General features: G+C 36.7%; 1 protein-coding gene and 1 long non-coding RNA gene across 2 annotated transcripts in view; one reads left to right on the top strand and one right to left on the bottom strand.

The window, feature by feature from the left end:
• The window catches only part of LOC132376160 (uncharacterized), a 92,773-nt gene extending 86,295 nt beyond the window's left edge, over positions 1–6,478 (bottom strand). The window contains exon 1 of the long non-coding RNA XR_009506233.1: positions 6,419–6,478. This is a non-coding gene — a long non-coding RNA (uncharacterized LOC132376160). The remainder of the gene's footprint in view (positions 1–6,418) is intronic.
• Positions 1–15,191, top strand: part of BCKDHB (branched chain keto acid dehydrogenase E1 subunit beta) — a 235,886-nt gene extending 220,695 nt beyond the window's left edge. Inside the window, exon 10 of the mRNA XM_059941750.1 lies at positions 15,045–15,191. Coding sequence (XP_059797733.1) covers positions 15,045–15,185 — 141 coding nt within the window. The 3' untranslated portion in view covers positions 15,186–15,191. The remainder of the gene's footprint in view (positions 1–15,044) is intronic.
• Positions 15,192–22,020: the final 6,829 nt, after the last annotated feature.

The raw sequence follows: 22,020 nt of genomic DNA, 5'->3' as shown, positions 1-22,020 counted from the left end.
CTCTGAAATACTTGATTGATGAATGATGGAATACGTGAATTTAAAAAATTTTTTTGGAATATAGTTGATTTACGATGTTGTATTAGTTTCAGGCATACAGCAAAGTGAATCAGTTATACATGTACATACAGCCGCTCTTTAGATTCTTTTCCCATATAGACCATTACAGAGTATTGAGTTCCCTGTGCCATACGGTAGGTCCTTATTAGTTATCTTTTTTGTATGTAGTAGTGTGTATGTGTCAATCCCAATCTCCCAGTTCATCCCTCCCCACTTCCCCCTAGTAACCATAAGTTTATTTCCTACATCTGTAACTCTATTTCTGTTTTGTAGATAAGTTCATTTGTAGCCGTTTTTTAGATTCCACATATAAGCGATATCATATGATATTTGTTTTTCTCTGTTTGACTTACTTCACTCAGTATGACAATCTCTAGGTCCCAAAGACTTCTTGGAAATGGGTACTTGAGCTGAATTTGAAAAGTGATCTTTGCAAATAAGATCATCTATACCATTTTTCTAGATTCCACATATATATGTTAATATACGATATTTGTTTTTCTCTTTCTGACTTACTTCAACCTGTATGACACTCTCTAGGTCCATCCACATCTCTACAACTGACCCAATTTTGTTCCTTTTTATGGCTGAGTAATATTGCATTATATATCTGTACTGTATCTTCTTTGTCCATTCCTCTGTTGATGGACACTTAGGTTGCTTCCATGTCCTGGCTATTGTAAATAGAGCTGCAATGAACATTGGGGTGCATGTCTTTTTGAATTACGGTTTTCTCTGGGTATATGTACAGTAGAAACTAACACTACATTGTAAAGCAACTGTACTCCAATAAAAATTCATTAAAAAAAAAAAGAAAAGTGATCTATGTGAAGATAGCAGGGGATAGAAAAATCAGAGCGTTTTTGACGAGAGAGGTTTGTGTGAAGGTGCTGTTATAAAATAGTAAGTTTTGGGACTTCCCTACTGTCCAGTGGCTAGGACTCTGCACTTCCACTGCAGGGGGCATGAGTTCCATCCCTGGGCCGGAAACTAAGATCCCACATCCTGCATGCTGCCCAGAGCAGCCAAAAGGAAAAAAAAAAAAAAAATAGTAAGTTTTGGAATGGAGGTAGGCCTGTGCGTGTCTGTACTGGGCTGGGAGGGAGGGACATGGTGATAAAGTATAAGCTCTGGGGAGCCAGAAAAGCTTCTAACCAGGGGAGGGACCTTATCACAATGGCAGCAGTGTGGGGTCTGGTACGTGAGTAAGAGGGGGGTTCAGTTTTAATCGCCAAGGAGTAAAAATCTCTGCACCCCACTTCCTGTCTTGTTGATTTTTTTTGCCTCGTCAGTGACTAAGCTCCTTGACACCCCAGAGTGAAACAGAATAGAAGTAAAAACTGGAATGGTATTTACAGATGCCTACTCTGTGTCAGGCATTGTACCTCTAATACCGTAGGCTGTGAAAACCAGTGTACAGGATACTTTTCAGTGGTGGTTTTCCCAACGTAAAACGAGGCACATCTTACAGATTTAGCTATTGGTGCCTGAGCCAGTGAAGACAACTCCTTACCTCCTTAAATAGGAGGGAGATGTATGTAACTTAATAAATGTAATCAATATATGCATTACCTTGCACAGTAATAATTACGTATCTGCAGACAACCACAGATAAGAAATAGAGCTATTGAAATATGTGCTTCTTTTAAGAAACTTCCAAGAGCTGCATGGAAGCCTCTGTTGTATTCTTGCTGTCAGTTTTGCTTTCAACATGTCATTTGCTCTCTGGAAACCTGACTTTCTTCTGCCTGGACCTCCACACTATAACGTGTTCCAGCTGTAACATCCTTAGATTACTTATGCCACAGATTTTACTGTGTTTTGAAACTGAACTGGAGTACAATGGCTGAATTTACTATTTTTTTGCACTTATTTACAAAGCTGCATTCTGGGGAAATAATTCAGTCAGCAAAGATATTTGTTTTGCACGAAAAGTGGTCATTTCAGTCTTGAAACTAGTTCATGTTATCACCACAGAAAAGGAAACCGTTTTTTTTGTTTGTTTGTTTGTTTTTCAGAATAGTAGGGTTCAGAGCTGTTGCTTCTTGATAGGGGAAGGGCAGTTGCCATAGCAACCTAACAGCCTCTGGAGGGAATGTGGTCATGGCCTTAAGCATCCGGCAACCCACCCAGTTTGGAGAGCCCCTCTGAAAAGAATTTCCTTTCATGGAAATCGAATTACTGAAATAAAAAGAGTTGAATTTCTGTAGCTCAGATGTGTCCGTAGGTTCGTGTTGCACACTTAATGTAATGAAAAGCAAAGCGTTTATTAGTTGTGTACATACACAGATGAGACCTAGAAGGACACATTAAACGGTAAACTGCTTGTGACTATGGATGACTTTGTTTTTTGCTTCTTTTGTTTTGCACATGTAAACTTTTAAGAAATAAATGTTATTTTACAAACCTTAAGAAAAAAGCATTTATAATAAACACAGTATATGGGATTTTCTTCAGGGATGAGGTTCAATCTATTGCATGTTCGTTATTCCCTAAATAGGCTATCAAACACCCAAAGCCATCTTTACCCTTTTGTCACGTGAGCTACAGAGCTTGAAAGCCGTTTCAACAAGATGCTGATCGAAAGTTTTTATCAATATTTGGGGCATTCAGTGAGTGTTCTTAGGTGGAGGAAACTCATGGCATGGAGAAATCTGCTCAAGCTGTGCTGAGTGAAACAAGTGACTTAATACTCTCATCTAATCCTCGTATAACAGTAACAGAAACCAGCAATCGGTGGGTCTGCCTCCAGAATTGCTCGCAGGGCAGATTGATGTGTGAACACTATATTTACAGGACCAAAACCCCACTACGTTTGCTCTGCGGCTGTGTTTAATGGTTATCAGTTTGGCACGCGGCATGATTGTTTTGGAGAGAGAATAGACGCTTCAGATTTCCTTCTGGCAATTCTGGAGTCACTGAAATACCTACTGCCGAAGTAAATCATATGAACTTAATTAGATTTGCTACATCATTAGCATTTGAGGAAACCTAAGGAAAATCCTTGTGGGTTGGTGATTGGTTAGGTCAAATAGAAGCACACTTATTGAGGGGGCTGGAAATTGAAAAAGATGAAATTCTAATGCCTCGTAACCCAGATATATTCTCTACATAAATCATTTTTTAATCCAGCTGTCAAAGTGATACTTTCCCAGGGATGACCGAAATGCTTGTCTCAGACCACTGGGACCTCTCTGCTTCCAGGCACAGGGATGGACTCCTCTGTACACGGCCAAGTGCACTTGATGGCATGTGTGTGTGGACAGAGAGCTTTACACCTATAGTGAGAGCTCACGGCTATTTAACAGACACCCCAGGGCCAGCTGGGCAGGCTGTGCCAGTAACCACTAATTGAAGTTGGCAGACCTCATACCACACTTAAATTTACATTTTAACTTTAAGGTGAACTTCATTGCAATGTATTGTCTGTTGTTTTCATTGCAGGAAAAGAACTTAATTTTCTTCCCCAAAGACATTGCTTTAAATGCTCCAGAAATTTTCTTTTGTACTCTGGATTCTGCAAAGTGACTTAATCATGGAGAAGAGCCATAAAATATTTACTGTGAGGAGAGGATTGCATTTCGTATTCCGATTTAAGTTAAGGCTAGGATACAACCTGTAACCTGTGTTTATTGAAACGATTTTTCTAATCTATCAAAAAGCTGTCACATTCTTTATCAAATGACTTAGCCACCTAAGTTCATCTAGATGCTATCAGCGATAGGGAAATAAATGAAAGCAAGCAAATTTAAATTCCTGGTGAAGCACTTGAATGATTTTTTTTTTTTAACTTTTAGAAGAAGAAACTTTAAACGTACAGCCTACCATAGATTGAACATACAGTTTTTCCTGAAAATTCAGGATCAGCTTCAGAACCCCAAAGTGGCAGGTCGTGCTCTGCCCACAAGCAAGTTGCTGGTAATTAACTAGAAACAAGTTCCAGTCTTGTCCCCTACACCTTCCCCTCAGTGTCTCCCCAGTGAGTACATAAAAGATGCAAAACGTATCTGTCCGAGCTTAACCTCCTGTAACTCTAATTAAACAGACCCATCTATTCCTCCCCGCCCCCTCCAAGGCACTAAACTGCTAAGCTTTTTATTAAAATTGAAAAAAAAAAAATCTTGATAGGAATTGACATAAATGAGCAGACAATTTCACCAGTTTCTCTTTCCCAGGTATAATGGTAGCCCTGGATACAAATTTTACCTTGTATCCAAGCAAGACTCTTTTGCCCACTTTTAAAGTCTTGCAGCGCACTCAAGGGTAACTAGGCCAGCTGGTTCAAATACCGCCAGGGCTGCATGTACCTGTGTGACCTCGGTCACCTCATTTAACCTTCATCAGCCTCGGTGCCTCACTTGCTGCCACCACCTAGGCTAGTTGAAAGGATTAAGTGAGATGATATACATAATTATACTTGTTTATTATTAAAGAAGAACATCTCTTGATTACTATTTAGTGAATCTCTGGCTTTTCTGTTCTCTGTCTACATGTACATACTCCTTTTCCTGAACCTATAGGCATAAGGACAAACACATTTTTTTTTCCTGTAGCTTCCGCGTTGTTTCTTAGGATATTCATCATGCGTTGCTTAAAGACAAAATTATTTTTCTGTGTCCATGTGTGCTTGTGCACATCATTATCTGTGATATATGACAAATAGCGAATCTCATGTGATCTCTTTGGGGGATCAGTGCTATGTGTCTTAGCCTGGTGCCTAATTGAGGGACCTGATTAAATTTTTATATAGTGCAGCTCCAAGTAAGGAGATAAAAAATAGTAAGTAAATGCTCTGGTCCATTCAAATAAAATATGTGAACATCACCTATTTATAGGAACTATATAAATGTAGTTCATCAAAATATACTAATGAACAGTATCTCTGGGCATTTCTAGTATTAAATTTTTGCACTTAACTGTAAAAGTAACCAGAACCAGGTCTCAGTTACTAACTACTTCTTCATTAGCGTATCTATGGTTTAATCAGGCTTATTAGAAATTTGTCCACACTGAGCATACAATACAGACTTTGTGAGAATATGTGCAGAATTGGGTTCCTCTCATCGGCCTACAATTTATACAAAGTTGGAAGTAGAAAAGGGGATGTGCATTATCCCCCTAATTCTCAAATATCTCTGGATTCTTGACATTTCAACATGAAAATGTGTGTATGCAAACGTATAGACGTTCAACCTGAAAAGCTTCTTTGCAAGAAATATTAACCAACTGTAAAGGTAGAAACATACATATGTAAATACAGTAAAGAAGAAAATATATTTTGGATTCTGTATTACATTTTTATTGGATGCAGACCATAATTACAATGGCTAGATTTGTTTTAAGGAATAGGTTAAACTCATCATATTAGCAAAAGTTATCTGCAAATAAATAATGAGAGCTCTTATAGACCTTTTCTTTACTCACGTCAGAGATTCCTGCCAGAAGCTTGTTTGCTTTGTTAATTTGTTCAATTATTAAACTTTGAGAATGCTACTACTACTGGCATCTACTTAACAAGTTTGGGAATAAACCTCCCTAATAATTGATGGTAGCCTAAAACATTTATTTCTGTGCTTTTCTTATTAAAATTGCAGTGATCTGGTGAACAGAATTAAACTGCTGAAAAATAACTTGGTCTGATTTATTCATTCAGCAAAACCAAGCTTAAAGGCTGTGTTGCTATGACACCCAAGATTAACTTAAAAGAAAAAAAAGTATGCTTAATTTCAGTAAAAACATTGACACATCTCTTTTGGCATTATGTAGGTAAAATAAAGTTGATTTTTCCCTTTTCCTTGATATTTTTTACATTTAGAAAGTTGTTTTAGCATTCTTTTAAACATAAACTAGAAATTTAACACATTTAAAGAGTAAGAGAAACCAGTAAAGAAAAACCCATTATACTGTAACAAAAGAGTATCATTTGTAAAATAGCAAATATTTTAGCCCCCTTTTTTGTTTCTTTTTATCCAGCTTCTTAAACTTTTTAGAAAGATGGTGCCAGATGGGGGAAATCACTCTATTCCAGTAGTTTCGTTTTATAATTAGTCTTGAAACTTAAAAAATAGGTTGCAAAATCGGGACAGTGACAAATCCTACTAGAAGTTTTCTGAGTGCAGGTTCAATCCCCCAGACTCTAAAAGAATATATTTTCTATGCCATGAAACAAAGGAATCATCAGGTCCCTTTAGCCAGGATTGATTTCTGCCTTCTGAGCACCATTTGGTGTTGAGAGAATACTATACAAAGAATTTTGTTGCAGAACAAGCAGAAAAATCGAATGCTTTGTAGGATCATCAAAAGTTGTTTTACAGGAGCATTTTAAATTTCCTAGTGCCAAGCAAAGCAAAAATCCTACCTTACAGAGAGCGATTTGTTCATGAGACGACCCACTGCTGCTAGTCGCTTATGTTTATCATTATGCATTCACATTCTAGGGAAATTCCACTTTCAAACTTTGCTGCCGTGTGGATGCTTTCTTCTATAGAAAGAATTTTGAGCTATAAAATTTGACCAGCTTCGGCATCTGTGGAAATTTGAGAGCATTGCCTTTTTTTTTTTTTTCCTCTCTATTGAATGTAAAGTGTTTTAACAAAAGCATTGTAGCCACAGTACATATTAAATGTCCAAATTTGCACATAGTGTATCTCAAAAGAATTTAGACTTTTAACTTTTTAAACCTCAGAATATCTTTGGAGACTGATAGCAGCAAATCAACAGGGTGTGTTATAGGAAGATCTAATGAAGAAATGATTTTTTTTTTAGCTTTCAGTTGAAAATGGTGAGGCTGCTTCAGGTCATAGCCCAAGACTGTATCTAGGGGAAAGTTTGAAAACAGAACCAAACCAAAGTGGTTTGGATGGGGTGCTAGTTTTAACTTTGTGAGTGCTAACTTAGTGTTTATGAAAAATTAAAATGAGTTAATGTTCGTAAAATATTTAGTACAGTCCCTGGGCCAAAATGAACACTATGTACTTTTTTAAAAAGTGACTTCTGATAAGATTATAAATTATAGAAAGAAGTTGTCACTTGCTTTCACTTATTTCTGATTTTAAAATAGTGAAATTTATTTATAAAATAAATTATTGACTTCAATGTTAAATTTTGATTTTAAAATTTGTTCTACCTCAGTTTCTACAGTAATGTAGAATTAATGCATAGAGATTCATAGATAATTTTATATTAAGATTTTGTATATTCTGACACAGCTGTTGAATTTGAACCATGAATCATTTCTATGTATATTTTAATATCATTCTCCAACTTTGTGTTAGGTAGCTAGACTGTATCCAGGGAAACCCATTTAGATCAGAAATAATATTTCTGTCTAACTTCAGAAAAGAGGCTTCCATTTTAAAAATGGAGTTTGAATTTAAATGACTATCCTAACTTGAGAATTCAGTTCCATTCTTTAACTAGATGAAAGAAATCTTGGAAAACAAAAATTGTACCAAATTGCCAGTAACTTGCATTAAAGAGGAAGAATTGAGCTTTGTTTTTTTAGGTCAGCAGACATTGAAGATATTCTAGTGAAGTTAAGGAATAGAGATCTTAGCTTTTAATTTAGTCAAGATTATGATTATAAATGAAAGCTTTGCTGAAATAATTGGGATTGACTATAATGTTTTAGGTGCTATACAAATCTGGATGAAATTATATTATTCATATACTGTCTTATTTAGTTATATTGGTTCAACTGTGTCTTAAAAGTGAGAGACCTCATATCAACAAGTGTTTGCATCTCATGTGCATGGTGTTAGAAAAATAAAATAAACATAGCTGTAATGAGGGGGGAAGCATCCTGTTAGTTTGGAGGTAGATTAGGGACTCTACTGTCAAGAATAAATTTCATAGGTCTGTGCTATATACAAAATTGGTACAGACGTAAAATGTATATTTTAAGCTCTGTTTTAAAAACACGATACATTCTATTTAAACCATTAGCTTAAATGAAACATTTTATTTTACATTAGTAAAGTTGTATTTATTTAATTCAGCAATGAAATTAATTTGGAGTTGCTGGCACAGTGCCTTCACAGGTTTCTGTGACTCATCTGTCATTCAAGACACCAGCATCATTTTTTCCTCATCTGCTGAAACATGTTTTGGCCGTGGGCAAGTGTTCATGGTAGATTTAAAACAAATATTCTCTGATAATATTTGGAAACTGGGTGATGTCTAACCTTACGTAAATAACCAGGACTAATCAACTTAAAATCAAAATGTAAGTCTCTAAGTTCATGGAACTTTAAAGCTATCAAACATGCATCATTTTGGTATATTAATTTAGTTTTTCTCATAATATTTTGGTTTAACTCTTGCTCTGTTCATTTTGATCCCTAGACAAAGAATTGCATTTAGAAGCAAAACCTGTTGTTTCTTGTTAAATAATAACTAACAAGGACTAAATGGTATTGGAATTTAGGTTTAAAACTTCACAAATCACTTAAAGCTATTTCTTAATGTTTTTCCTAGAGAAGAAACGATAACTCTATGATCTATGTGTCTTGTTCAGTGCTTGTAACGTTCATAGTTTAATTTACCCTCACTCCCAACGCCCTCTTAGAAACAAAATGTATTCTCCTAGTTTAAATGCATTATGGTGGCGTCGTAATTATTATGTGATATAACCCGGACCTTTTTGTTTGCAAAGTAATTTAAAAAATCAGTTTTCTGAGCTATTACTTTGAAATTAAGTTGTGGACTGATGGTTCTCATTATTCCAAGAAGGAACATAAAATCTGGATTTATCAGATAATCCTATAGGCAATGTCTTTTGACTTTGATGTGTTTCTCATTGCAGTGACCTGCATTTCTGACTTTCCATTAAATGTTTAGGAAAATTAGTTGAATAGTTTTTCAGGAAAGTGAAAGGGATTCTTCATCCCGTATCAACTATAAGAAAGTAGGAACATATATGAAAGACCTAAATTTTCTTATCTCACTTTAAACTTCACAATTTTCCAACTCGAGACGCTATGTGGTCTTATGCAATGGGCTGTATCCAACTTTCTGTCATTAGAAGGACTGAAAAATAATTATTCCAAAATTGTTCTTAGAAAGAAATCTGAGTCTGAAATTGCCTTGAATTAAAAAACAAAAAACAAGCGACTGCTTTAAAAATAAATCAAATGATATTTTATGGGCTTTATTCTTGACTTTTTTGAAGTGTGTGTGCCTCGATTATATGCAGTTATCTGTTGGGCTCTTTTACTTGGAACCTTCCTGTAACTGACTACTGACCAGGCTACTTTTCTATAGTAGCAATGCTTGGAAATTAAGTTCTTTCCCGGGGAATGGGGGGGGGGGCGGTGGATTTTTTAACCATTTCTGGAGCTTCTGACTTCCTGATCTGGCCACACTTATTAACCTGTCGTTCTAGGCCCAGGAACTGGCAGTAAGTGTGTAGGCCCCCTGCTCCTCAGCAGGGGGCAGCACCAGATCCTGCCTTTCACTGGATGCAGCTGCCTCCTTCAGGAACTTCAGTGGTCCCCACCCTCCTTCCTCATACAGCACTTAAACTTGTCTTGGTATTTTCTTGCATTTTTTAAGGCTCAGTAAGTGTCCAATAAATGGTAGCTGTCAGGCACTGTGTTACAATGGATATTACTTCTCAGTGTTGACTGTTCTGTATACCAGAATCTTGTCTTCAATGATGATTTGGGCTGTCATTTCAGATACCTTGTGTTCATTAGAACTTGAAAAATCTTAAGAGGAAAACAAAGACCTAGCAATTATTAGGTCAAGTAGACTTCAAAAACAAACAAACAAACAAACTCATAGAAAACGAGATCAGATTTGTGGTTACCAGAGACAGGGGTTGTGGGGGAGGGGGAATTGGATGAAGGTGGTCAAAATATACAAACTTCCAGTTATAAAATAAATAGTACTAGGGATTCGCTGTACAACATGATAAATATAATTAACACTGCTATTTGTTATATATGAAAGTTCTCTTCACAAGGAAAATTTTTTTTTCTATTTTGTTAATTTTGTATCTATATGAGATGATAGATATTCACTGAACTTATGGTGATCATCATTTCATGATGGATGTGAGTCAGATCCTTATGCTGTACACCTTAAACTCATACAGTGCTGTATGTCGATTACATCTCAGTAAAACTGGAAGAAAAAAAACCCTTGCAATTATTGAGCACTATGGTATGTCAGGCATGAAAGCAGGTACTTCTCATAGGCTGCTGCCCAAGCTAGAGATGCAAAAAGGCAAGGTAACAACAGAGTCACAAAACAATAGAATATCACAAGGACAGATGGGTTAGAAGTGGATTTATTTAGAGAGAAACACGCTCGACAGATAGAGTGTGGGCCATCTCAGACGGTGAGAAAAGGCACAAGGACAGAATTTATAATACTTCTCTTTTGCCGTTGACTAAACAGAGCCTTGGAGAGGTTAAATCCTAGTAGAACAAAGATTCCTTTCAGAGAGAATTCCAAAATCCATGCTGTATCAATTATATTATACGGCTTTGCCATAAAAACAAGAAAAAGATTTGTTGGGAGTGACAATAGCCCCACTGCGGAATGCTGGAGGCTGATTTCAGTGATGTGACTTCTGTGACGTGGTGACAGGAGAATTTATGGCTGATGTCCTTAAAACTTTCATGGGGAAATGAGGCTAAGTGTTGAGACGTCTTGAGCGATCCCTTGAAAGCCCTAACTTCCATGCATTTACGTACACATGTAATAACCTATAACCTGTATTACATTCACCAAAGCATACGGATAAATGCAATACTTAATTTTTTGTGTGATGAGGACTGTTAAGATCTACTCTCTTAGCAGCTTGCAAATTTACAATACAGTGTTATTAACTTCAGTTGATATTAAGTACACTTAATTTTTAAAGCCTATCAGTAATATTTTGTCTTAATCATGGATCCTATTTTATTAATTTTTATTTATTTTTATTTTCATCTGCTAGAAAATTTACAGGATCTCTGTCGTCTGCAATTTCTCCAAGACACTTAAAAATTTATTTTGTTTTGTTACAGAAAATCGGCAACTAGAGAATTTTTCTTTTGCCGGGGTCTATGATTTTTATGATTTGAAATTGTTATTTCACATTGTTTGCTTCCTTTTCTGGTTATAACATGCATAGCAACCCAGATGGCTAATACATAAACGATTTGAGTTATGCTTCTTTAAATTATTTAGGATAGCCTAGGAGTTTCCTGATACCCAGGACCATCTGTTTATTGCTCTATGTGTTACCTTCATGCTTAAGTGTGTGCTTTCAGCTTTTTCACGTCTTAATGTCTACCTTCCTTATATACATGGGAAAGGCTTCTTAGACCGAATTTAACCCTTTTGAGGCTCTGTTGTAAAACCTTAATCCCAGCTTGCCTTCCATTTTATTTTTATTTTTTCTTGTTATTGCTGTTCTCAGTAGTTGTGCTTCAAAATTTGCAGAATGTATGTAGTCAGGTTTGAGTCTTAACTTGGCTCTGTACATAGCTTGTCAACCTTGGGCAAGTTCCTTCACCTTGGTTTCTTCATCTGTGAAATGGAATATAATACCTACCTCATAGATTTGTTAAAATGTTTAAATGAGATAAAATACAACTCATTTAGCACCACACCTGCTACATCATAAGTACGGGTTACTATTATTATTATTAACATATTTTGGAAAGAAAATTCTCATACTTACAAAAAGACATATTCAGAAGTAAATTGAAATACCCTATATTAGAGTTTCGTGCAAGGGTCTTTTGGAAGGAATATCTGTTTTTCTCAAAGCACCTGATTATTTATACCACAAGCACAGTATATGTAGGTGTTACTACCTGATGGATTTAGAGTTTACTTTCAGTTCTTCTCATTGGATCCAAGGTGAAACTTTGGACCATGAATAGCTGGAAGGAAGTTTCTCCTGGCACCTGGCTGGGTTCTCTTCTGTTGCCCCTGGTTACATGTTCCACTGTGATTTGCTTTGTAACCTCACCGTCCCATCTGTCATTGTTCCGTGTGGATTGAGCCAGTCCACATACAAGCTCCCCAGGAAGAGAGACCAGAAACTGGTACTTCTCATCTTAGCCCCTGTGCTGGAGACTACCTGCAATCCTCATGGCAACCCTGTGGGTTAGGTAACTATTTATTCCGAATTTTATGCAGATTAATATTTCTGAATCAAAAATCGTCACAGTTTAAAAAATGTAAGTGTACTTATGTGACCAATGGAAAAGAAGAATATGATGAATCTGGACTGTTTTGAAAATTCAGGGCATATGGTTGCTGTAGTCATGGTGTCAAAATGTATATAAGGAAGAGAGATACTTTGTGCAGGATTAATCTGGCACATTGATCTATAAATCTGCCAATGAGTTTCAAATATTCCTTTTTCTCTCTCTGTGTGTGTGTGTGTGTGTGTGTGTGTGTATGTACAGCTTCTATATGAAAAAAACTGAGCTTGAACAAGGATGCCAGTTTTAATGGTTGCCCAAAGAAACATGTAGTCACACATAAATCATTCATATGTGAACCAGTTCAGTGGGAAGTAACTCTGTATAGCTGCTTGACCCAAACATCTTATTTCCAGTTGCTTTAAAAGAAGTTTTAACACAAGTCTGTGGAAAGAATAACTTGGCTCTTTAATATACTTTAGATAGCAAAGCGCTAAAATTTCATACTGTTTCCATAGGTTAGGGTATATCCTTATAAAACTGAATCATATATTCTTGAATTATCTTCCATGATTTTTATAATTACTTTTTATATATTTATATATAGTAATTTATAATAATTTAATTCCATATACCTTACAGTAATTGTTTCCAAATTAAGAAAAGGCTATATATAAAATCACAAATTTGTGTTAACACAAAATAGGAACTTTTATCCACATAAGATGATTCTTCTTTTTACTCTTTACTTTTATATCAGTGCCAATTAATTACAAAAGTAATACTGTGTCATAAAAGCTCCAACAATACATATAAGGTACAAGTAGAGTCCTTTGTCACTTCCTTGTCACTCCTAGCCTCCAAGGGTGGCCTCTGTTGACAGTTCAAGTGTGACCTCACAGACCTTTTTCTACGCTCCTGCAAACATGTAGGTATATTCCTGTAGAGTGATTCTCACATTCTTGAGAAATTAGAAGCATTGCTGTTTAAAAATAAATTTTAGTTTGGTGATGTTGGTCATTCTGCTAAAAGGAGTGATTTTCACAAACACTGAAACATCATTTTGTCATAGGCCGGCTTTCCAGGGAACTAGTTTGAAAGAATAATATTTTATAACAGGTGTAAAATCAAAGGTATTTAAGGGAAATATTTCCCCCTGGCTTTTCTGCATTTTGCAGTGCCCGTGGAGAGTTTGTGTATGAAGAATGCAGTATTCAGGGGAGGCGGAAAAACAGCTCGTGTCAACTAAAGTAATAAACTGAGTTAATCCCAAATTGACAATTTAAATCCCTTTAAAATAACTTGTTTCAATCAAGAAACTGTCTACCCAATCTGTCATCTCTTTTGAGCTTATTAGTAGTGGAATTTCTTAGGTGACTCTTTAAACCTTATGTCTGCAAGGTTCTCAGGTTATTGATGAAGACTTCCTGTTGCTGGGAAAACCAGCGTATTCGGTGTTTGATACTGTAAGTCGCAGTAGTTCTTTTGGGGGCAGGGAGAGTGTGTAAATAGCCAGCTGCTTCCCTTTGGAGGTGACTGTTCTGTTCCCAGGCCCTTTCTGCCCTGATACACTTGTCACTGGGAGAAATATATACAAAAGATAGGGACCGAGCATCAGCATTCCTTTAAAAATTTCTGCTCAAATGAAATGTAAAAATACAGTTAGTAAAATGTGTAAGAACATGTGGACCTTTCCAAAGCATTTGTGACACAAAGCAATGGAGAAAGTGGATGTGTAAACTCAAAGATGTGATTTCAGGTAATAGCTGTGAATGGTAATATCATTTTCCTAAGAATAGTTTAATCACATATCTCTTTTTAGATTTCTTTTAACTCTCTAAACATTTTATTTTCAAATTTGAATTTGTCACTTGAATAACATTTTTTTTTTTTCCTGAAGATAACTTTCTACAGGGTCTCCTGTGGTCAGGATCTTACTTTTTTTTAAATTAATTAATTAATTTTTTACTGAAGTACAGTTGATTTACTATGTAGTGTTAGTTTCAGGTTACAGCAAAGTGATTCAGTTACACATATGTATATATTCTTAGGGATCTTACATTTTTTTGAACCAGATTTCTAACCTCCTGGAGTTCATAGTCTCTCAGGGAAGATAGATAATTGGGCAAAAACAGTGGCTTGTGCTGAGTTCAGTGCTGTGGGAGTTCAGAGCAGAAGCCTCTCCCTCATCAGTGGTGCAGAGTTGGGGAGGTGCTGTCAAGGAAGGCTTCCTGGTGGAGGTGACTCCCAAGGTGATAGCTGAGAGATGTTTGCACATCAGTTGGGCAAATAGCGGTAGTGGGCTTGGGGTGTAAGTAGCCAGGGGACTGTCAGTGTCTGCAAAACCTGGCTGTGAGAGAGACCTGAACATAGGCAAGTAACTGGTAGTTCAGTCTGGTTGCATAGAGTAATTATAAATATTTATTGTGAAAGTAATACATGTTTGTCCTATATAAAATTTGAAAAATTCAAGAAACAAGAGAAAACATATACTGTCACTAATTTCAAGCTGCAGAATTTACTGTGAACATTTGTCATGATTTTGTCATACCTTACATTTATATTTGTAGAACAGCCTGTTTGGTATAATTCCACTTTGTCTTAAGCAACAGATATGTATATAGGCATAAAATGCATATGCATATATGAAAACATATCTTAAGTAAAACTCGGATCAGGCCAAACATGCTATTTGTTACCTGCTTTTTTCACATTATAATATTATTATAATGTGAAAAAATTATAATGCCTTTGGATGCCATTGTATTTGAAAGTGAAATGTTTCATTTCTGTGAATAAAATATTTTTGAAGTTAACCATCTGGATTCTTCTCTGCAGGAAGAATGTTTCCTGAACCTGGAGGCTCCTATATCAAGGGTATGTGGATACGACACGCCATTCCCTCACATTTTTGAGCCGTTCTACATCCCAGACAAATGGAAGTGCTATGACGCCCTTCGGAAAATGATCAACTATTGACCACAGGTAAGTCTGCCCTGCATTTTGAGAAAGGTAGTGAGTGTTCCTCACATTAACGTCCTGTTGATCAAGGAACAACCGTCATCAGTGCGTTGTCTTTTCATAAATGGCAACTTCCAGAACAAAGTGTGGATTTCAGAAAAAAAAATGTGAATTTATAGTAGTATGTTTAAATTTAATAGAAATATATCAAGCATATGCATTATCTGATTTCTATAAAACTGATACATGCACGTGTTAACATTGAATAATCACTAGATGAAGATGCCGTCTGCCATGATTGCAAATATACCTTACCCCGTTGTTCCAACTTTATCCTCACTTGTGTATATTTTTATTGGCAATTTAAACCGTTCATGAATCGGGTTAATTTCTGTTATTTAAAGATGGCCCTTCAGGCACCGTTAAATTGGACTCCAGTGATTTAAACTATATGATGATCCGTAGCATTCTAAAATTTGCCTTCATGTTATCTTGAAAGATACGTTTGTTGAACAGGAAACCTATTTATTATGTATAAGGGAAATTGTTACTTAAAAAAAAAAAAAAAAAATCCAGCACCGCTACCATTCCCAGAACCTTTCTTGGCAAGTGAATATTTTAAAATTATGGCTAATAAGTGACATTTATTCATTGTGATTTTCTAGGTCATGCTTTTCTGTCCCTCTAGCAGTGTTATTCTAGCAAAAATGAATACCATTTAAAGACTGTTAAGTTAGTTTTCAGGGCTTTAATATAGAAGATGCTATCACCAATACACTGATTTGTTTTACCTTTGGCATTTTTTGAAATGGTTCAAAATGTGTAGATAGGGATTAAGTGCTTTACATTTTAATATCTAGGTTGTCCAAATAATAATAATACATTTTGAAGAACCATGATCTTTGAAAGGAAAGGGAAGAATAGGCTTTATATAATAACATAGCCCATACTTTTTAAAGATTAGGAAATACTATGATTCTTGAATTCTGTGTATGGGTAGTAAAGCCAGCTCACCTCAAACCAAAGAGAGAGAGAGATACCTTTACATTTGGTCATGTAGAGAAAATAATGCCCTCCATCCACCACTATGATCCCCACCTTTTTGTAGTTCTATTCTATCCTCTATTCTGAGGATATTGTCATAGGCATTAGTAGGGCCATTAGCCTACATGCCCCAGTATTCTTTCAGACATGCAGAGGTAGACACTGTATTTCTGATGTCCTCTTAATGTCTGTGAGAGAAGCTGGCTTCTACAGTCTCACTTAAGCCTGGTTAGAGGACTTCCTCACTTTTGTGTCCATCTTGTTCCTTGCATGGACCATCCATAATGGAAAGTCAAGGTAATACTGTGTGGCCATGTCCTTGTTGCTATTTTTAAAGTAATCTTTAGGTGCTGGTTTTAAATTTGGATATGTATTTCTTTTTAAACCTAAAAAAAAAAAAATATTTAGACCTCTCATGAAAATACGATAAAAGAAGAGTAGCTCTTCTACGCTAAAAGTTACATATGGCATTAAAGAAAGTAGTCATGCAGTTGAGAAAGTCTGTATTTAATTCATGGTGGCCAGGGTGTCTATAATCGTTATTGACTTCTTTTACAGAAAAACCGGAAGATTAGGACTAGATACGGAAATATTTTTCTGAATTTTTTTATATTTCCTCTTCTTGAAAATAGAGTTTTTATGAAATGAACCGACTTGGATATTGGCTGAAAAATGATGAATTAATTATTGTATTCACACATATGAATTGATCATTTCCATTAAGAGTCATTTCAGATTAACTTTTAAAAATATTCTGCATGGTAGGCTTATAAATTCCATTTAATTGTGTCTGTAAATATTGGATGTGGGATACTATTCAATAAAGCAAAAATCAGACTGTCTTCAGCTTGTGTCTCTTTTTTGTTTTTGTAGCTACAGTGATCATAGCTTGTTAATTACATCTGCATGGAAGTGAAATGTTTAGAAATGCTGGTTTTTCAACTTTATTGTATTTGGTTTCATTCTTTATGGCTAAGACAGTTGTATGTTGATGAAACTTCTGGAATGTTTTTCCTTGTTCTTCCCTCTTGTCCCAAGAAGGTGGTCTACTGAGGGGCAAGTTCACTTTTTCTCCAGAGTGTGGTGAGGCAGGAAGGATCATCTTTGCTTCTTCTCTTTCTTTTTCTGGGAGGTGGACAGCCTGAGCCTGTCTTCTGTTATAAAATCATCAAGCTTTTGCTGCAGTTTTTTGGTTTTTTTGGCCACGATGTTGCAAAACAAATATTTTTTTCCACGTCCTTTATATTAATATGTAGCTAAAAAGAAAAACAGCATGAACAGCGACATAAGGAGGAAACCTCCTTGCTGGGGACTTTGTCAGGGCCTCTTGTATCTGATTAGGCCTTTCCCGCCCTTCACCATAGTGTAGACAACGGCCTCAGGGACCCCTTTGCAGAAGCCCTCACCCTCCAGCCCTACCCTCAGAGGGGGTGCTCTCATCCCTACCTTCCCTCCCATACACCCAAGAAGAGCTCTTCTCACCAGTTCCAGCTGAACGAGCCCCACCCCACCCCTGACAAAAATCAGAGAAATAGGGTCATGTAGTGTTTTCCTTTCTCTATAAACACTGGAAAAAATGGACATTTTTTTATGATTACAAATGTATATATTACTTTAAAACTACAGTTTAAAAAGTTGTGTCCTGTTTATTTTTATCAGATGTTTGGAGGAGGATATGGAAAGTGACATTTGTAGATTGCCAAAGACTTGGAGTAAAGTAAAGAAGGCACTTTGTAACAGATTCTGGAGAGCAGTGGCTAAAATAAACAAAGCTTTTGTTAGGGGTAAAAATAAAGCCCTGTCCTTGGTTTATAAATAGAAACACCTGAACAGTATAGGACGGGAAAAGATGTACTTGTCAGCAATAAGTTTGGAAAAGATTTAGGGAATCCATTTGGCTTACGGTTCAGGACATTCTGAGTGGAAGATGCCAAAACTCAGTATGGACCTTGGCTTTGGCCTTCCCTCTCCACTGAGGATCTAGGCGTCCTTGCAGGGAGCTCTGTGCTCACATGGTCAGTCCAGCAGAGCAGGGAACGTGTGCTGGTCACCCACGTCTGGGCCGATAATGGGTTCTATTTGAACATATTTGTTTTACTTGAACTTATTTTTTTAGTTGATATTATTTACGATTTCAGGTGAAGTTACTTGTTTTATTGCCATTGGTACCTTTTTAATCCTATTTTTAAAATTCATTTGTTGTTGTAAGAATTTTCCCTTAGTTATTTTAATTTTATTTTCTTTAACTCTGCTTCCCTTCTCCAGTTAGCCCTGCCGTGCCCACCAGTAAATGCCCCCTTCCCTTCCAAAGTAAAGAAGTTACACTTCATGCTAAACTCGGTCTATGGCGCAAGAAGTACATACACATCTAAATAATTGTGTTAAAATTTTTTTTTACATGAAACGAATTGTTCCATATTGTGAAAATAAGAAAATGGTGGTGTGCCCCAAGGACAAAGAACAAGATAAACTCAAAGGGCCAATACTGCCTGAACAAAGAGTTACAGGACTTCTATCACTCTGTCACAATGTGACCATTGCAATGTCCCAGAGCCCCCCAAGCAGCCTGCCCCGTCCCTTTCCCATCCCATATAAGGAAAGACATTTGCCATGTTTTTCTCCCGCTCAGCACGCTGAAAGTATACATACTCTGCCCAGTCAGCCGATGACTTGCAGGTTCCCTGGCTATAAAAACAGACAAGCAACCCGTGCTCAGTGTCGACTTCCCCTGGCTACCAGGAGGTCGGCCCGCTGTTCTTGCAGCGACTCTTCTCTTTAATAAACTCTATCTTCCTTACATTCTGCCTCGTGTCTGGAAATTCTTTTCCAACCTGCGCTCGGACCACGACAAAAATAGCAACGAGAAGACACTCAAGAGATGTTAAAGGAATTCCAAATTCCCCACCACCCCCAGCTTCAGGATAAAGTCTGCTCCACGTGACAACATGAATGTATAAGTGAATATAATCTTCTATAGTTCCAATTACCCAAGTCCTTTCGCAAAAAAAATATCACATCCATGTTCCGTACAACTGATAGATATTATCCAAGCTAAGTAAACAGTATACATTAGATAGAGAAGTGAGGCAGGCACAACAGCGAGACAATTACCTCATTTTAGTCCTTGAAAGTTAAGTCACAGAAGCTAGAAACTCTTGCTGGGGTCCTGAGAAGACATCCCACAGAGGGTCCACACTCGCTTTCGTGAAATCTCCTTCCTGTCAGCTTGCCTGGGGTGGACTCGTGTGGCTTCTGGCTGCTTTTGGCCTCCCTGCCCCCACTTCTAGAAACAGCACTGCTGTTTGTTTAGAGAACTCCCTCTCCCAGCGCATGTGGCTCTCTCTGGAGGGGCTGCCAATCCCAGTGCCATCCAGCACCAGCCACAGGGATGGCCCTGGCCCAGGCCCTCCGGGTACCACAGGACAGAAGGTCGGGTTGCTCATGCAGAAGCACAACTTAGTAAGCCTCAGACTTGTCAATGACACTAAATTCTAAAAGACTGGTTCTCAAACTTTTACCAGTTCGAGGTACACCAGGGATAGAACTGATGGGTGTACACCATGTAGGCACACAGCACTGCCTTAGCAGAGATACTCAGCTGAGGGGTGAGGGCATGACCCCAAAGCATCATGTTGGAATTTTCAGAGAGACATGAGGTTTGGAGACTCTGATGTGTTTTCCTAGGCCATGGAACTTGGAAGGAAATAGGGAACATTCATATATGGGCAAAGATTTGGAAACCCTGACACCTGATACCTCCCTGAATATGGTATTTAAAGATATTTGCCAGGAAAATGAGAAATAAAATTAGAACAAGAATGAGGAAATCATAGGTGGAAAGGACTAGAAGTAAAAATGAAAACAAGTTAGATGAAAAGATGCACACCAGTAATTGTCATAAATACACTTTTTGTTGGTGCTGTGCCGTGAGACTTGTGGGATTTTAGTTCCCCGACCAGGGATTGAACCCAGGCCCTCAGCAGTGAGAACACAGATCCTAACCACTGCACCACCAGGGAATTCCCATAAATACTCTTTTTTATGTGAAACAAATGTTCTACATTTGACAAAAGGAATATATCACAGTGAAAATATAACAGGTAAATTCTTTACATTCTAAATGCGTGGTATTAAAATGTAAGCAAAAACTTATAAATGCAAAAGATATGAACAGAACAGTTGTAGAAGGCTTTGTCACCCCACTTTCAATTTGATACATGAAGTAGACAGGAGTAAGTAATAGGTTTAGGTCAATAGAAATATGTTTTAAACTTTGTGTCTTCATAAACAGAGACTCTGTTGCCTTTTAGCCTATACACAGGCGGTTCAAAAAATTGACCATATACTGTACTAAGGCACAAAGAAAAATAACAGTAAATTCCCCAAAGAAAAGAGTATTCAAAGGTACCACATCCCACTTAGAAATAAAAAGACGCCCAGCTAAGTAACTGTGGAAGCAAGGAGGAAACAACTACAACGTAATTAGAAGATAAGATCACTGATACGCTTCAGCCAAAATTTTACTCACAGATAAATTCATAGACTTTCAAATCTTTTAAAAAGAAAAACTGAAAATACAAGGATGCAAGAATAAAGAAGGAAGAAGCACAAGAAGAATGAGAAGAATAATAAAGTTAATAGCAGAACATTCCAAATGCGAAAAATAAAATTGTAAAATCGAAGTTATTTTTTTTTTGGTAAAAATGAAAGTTTTTCTTTCATTTTATACTGTCTGTTCCCTATGAAGGTGGAGGTTTTTATGTAATCATGATATCAGCAAATAAAGGCTACGTAATTGTTGTTCCTATATCGGGTAACACTTTCAAGGTCCTTCATTTGAGGAGAGGAAATAATTTAGCCAAACCTAATTGTTTATCCAATGTATTGATAAGCAAAGGTCTTTGTTTTTAGAATATTTTGTTCCATCATTTTAAGAAAATAATTACTAAGGTCTTGTTTTGCCAAGTCCTTCAGTTTCTTGCCAAGGCCTACCTGGCTACCATAAATATCTTATTTCTATGAATTTTCATAAGATACAGTGACCGTTGTCGAAGAAATATTAATCAGTCGATCTAAGAAAGAAATGGAAAATTTTATTCAAGTGAAATTTGAGGATTATAACCCAGGAAGAGCATCTCAGAAAGCTCTGAGGGCTGTTCTGCTCGTTAGAAGTCAAGGCACAGTTGTATAAGTTTTTTGAGATAGAGGGCTGTACATTAAATGACGTATTATTGACAGTTTACACAATCCAGATCTAAGTGTCATCGTGATCCCTTACAAAATCAAGAAGGAATGTTATCTTTAAGGAGTTATCTTGTTGATGAGAATGTTGCTGTTGATGGTATTTCTGCCGATGGGGAAGGTTTGGTGGATTCATGATGCAGATACACAATGCACAGTGGGGGGAGAGAGGAGGCCAAAGGGCAGAGAAAAGTTTTTATGTTTAAATTTTTCTTGTCTTGCCATAAAATATGAATTTTATTTCACACTATAAAGAATTAGAATAATTCTTTTAAAAATATTTTCTTGATCATTTGGAACGCCTACCTACTTATTACACTGGGATTTTCTTCCCCTTCATTCCTAATTTTTTTTAATTGAATTATAGTTGATTTGCAATGTGTTAATTTCTGCTGTACAGCAAAATGATTCAGTTATACATATATACACAATCTTTTTAATATTCTTTTCCATTATGGTTTCTCATAGGATACTGAATATAGTTCCCTGTGCTGTACAGTAGGACCTTGTTGTTTATCTATTCCATATATAACAGCTTACGTCTGCTAATCCCAGCCTCCCACTCCAT

Source organism: Balaenoptera ricei, chromosome 12, assembly GCF_028023285.1.
Source record: "Balaenoptera ricei isolate mBalRic1 chromosome 12, mBalRic1.hap2, whole genome shotgun sequence".
NCBI classification, from domain to species: Eukaryota; Metazoa; Chordata; class Mammalia; order Artiodactyla; family Balaenopteridae; genus Balaenoptera; species Balaenoptera ricei.
This window is presented reverse-complemented; position numbering and strand designations above follow the sequence as displayed.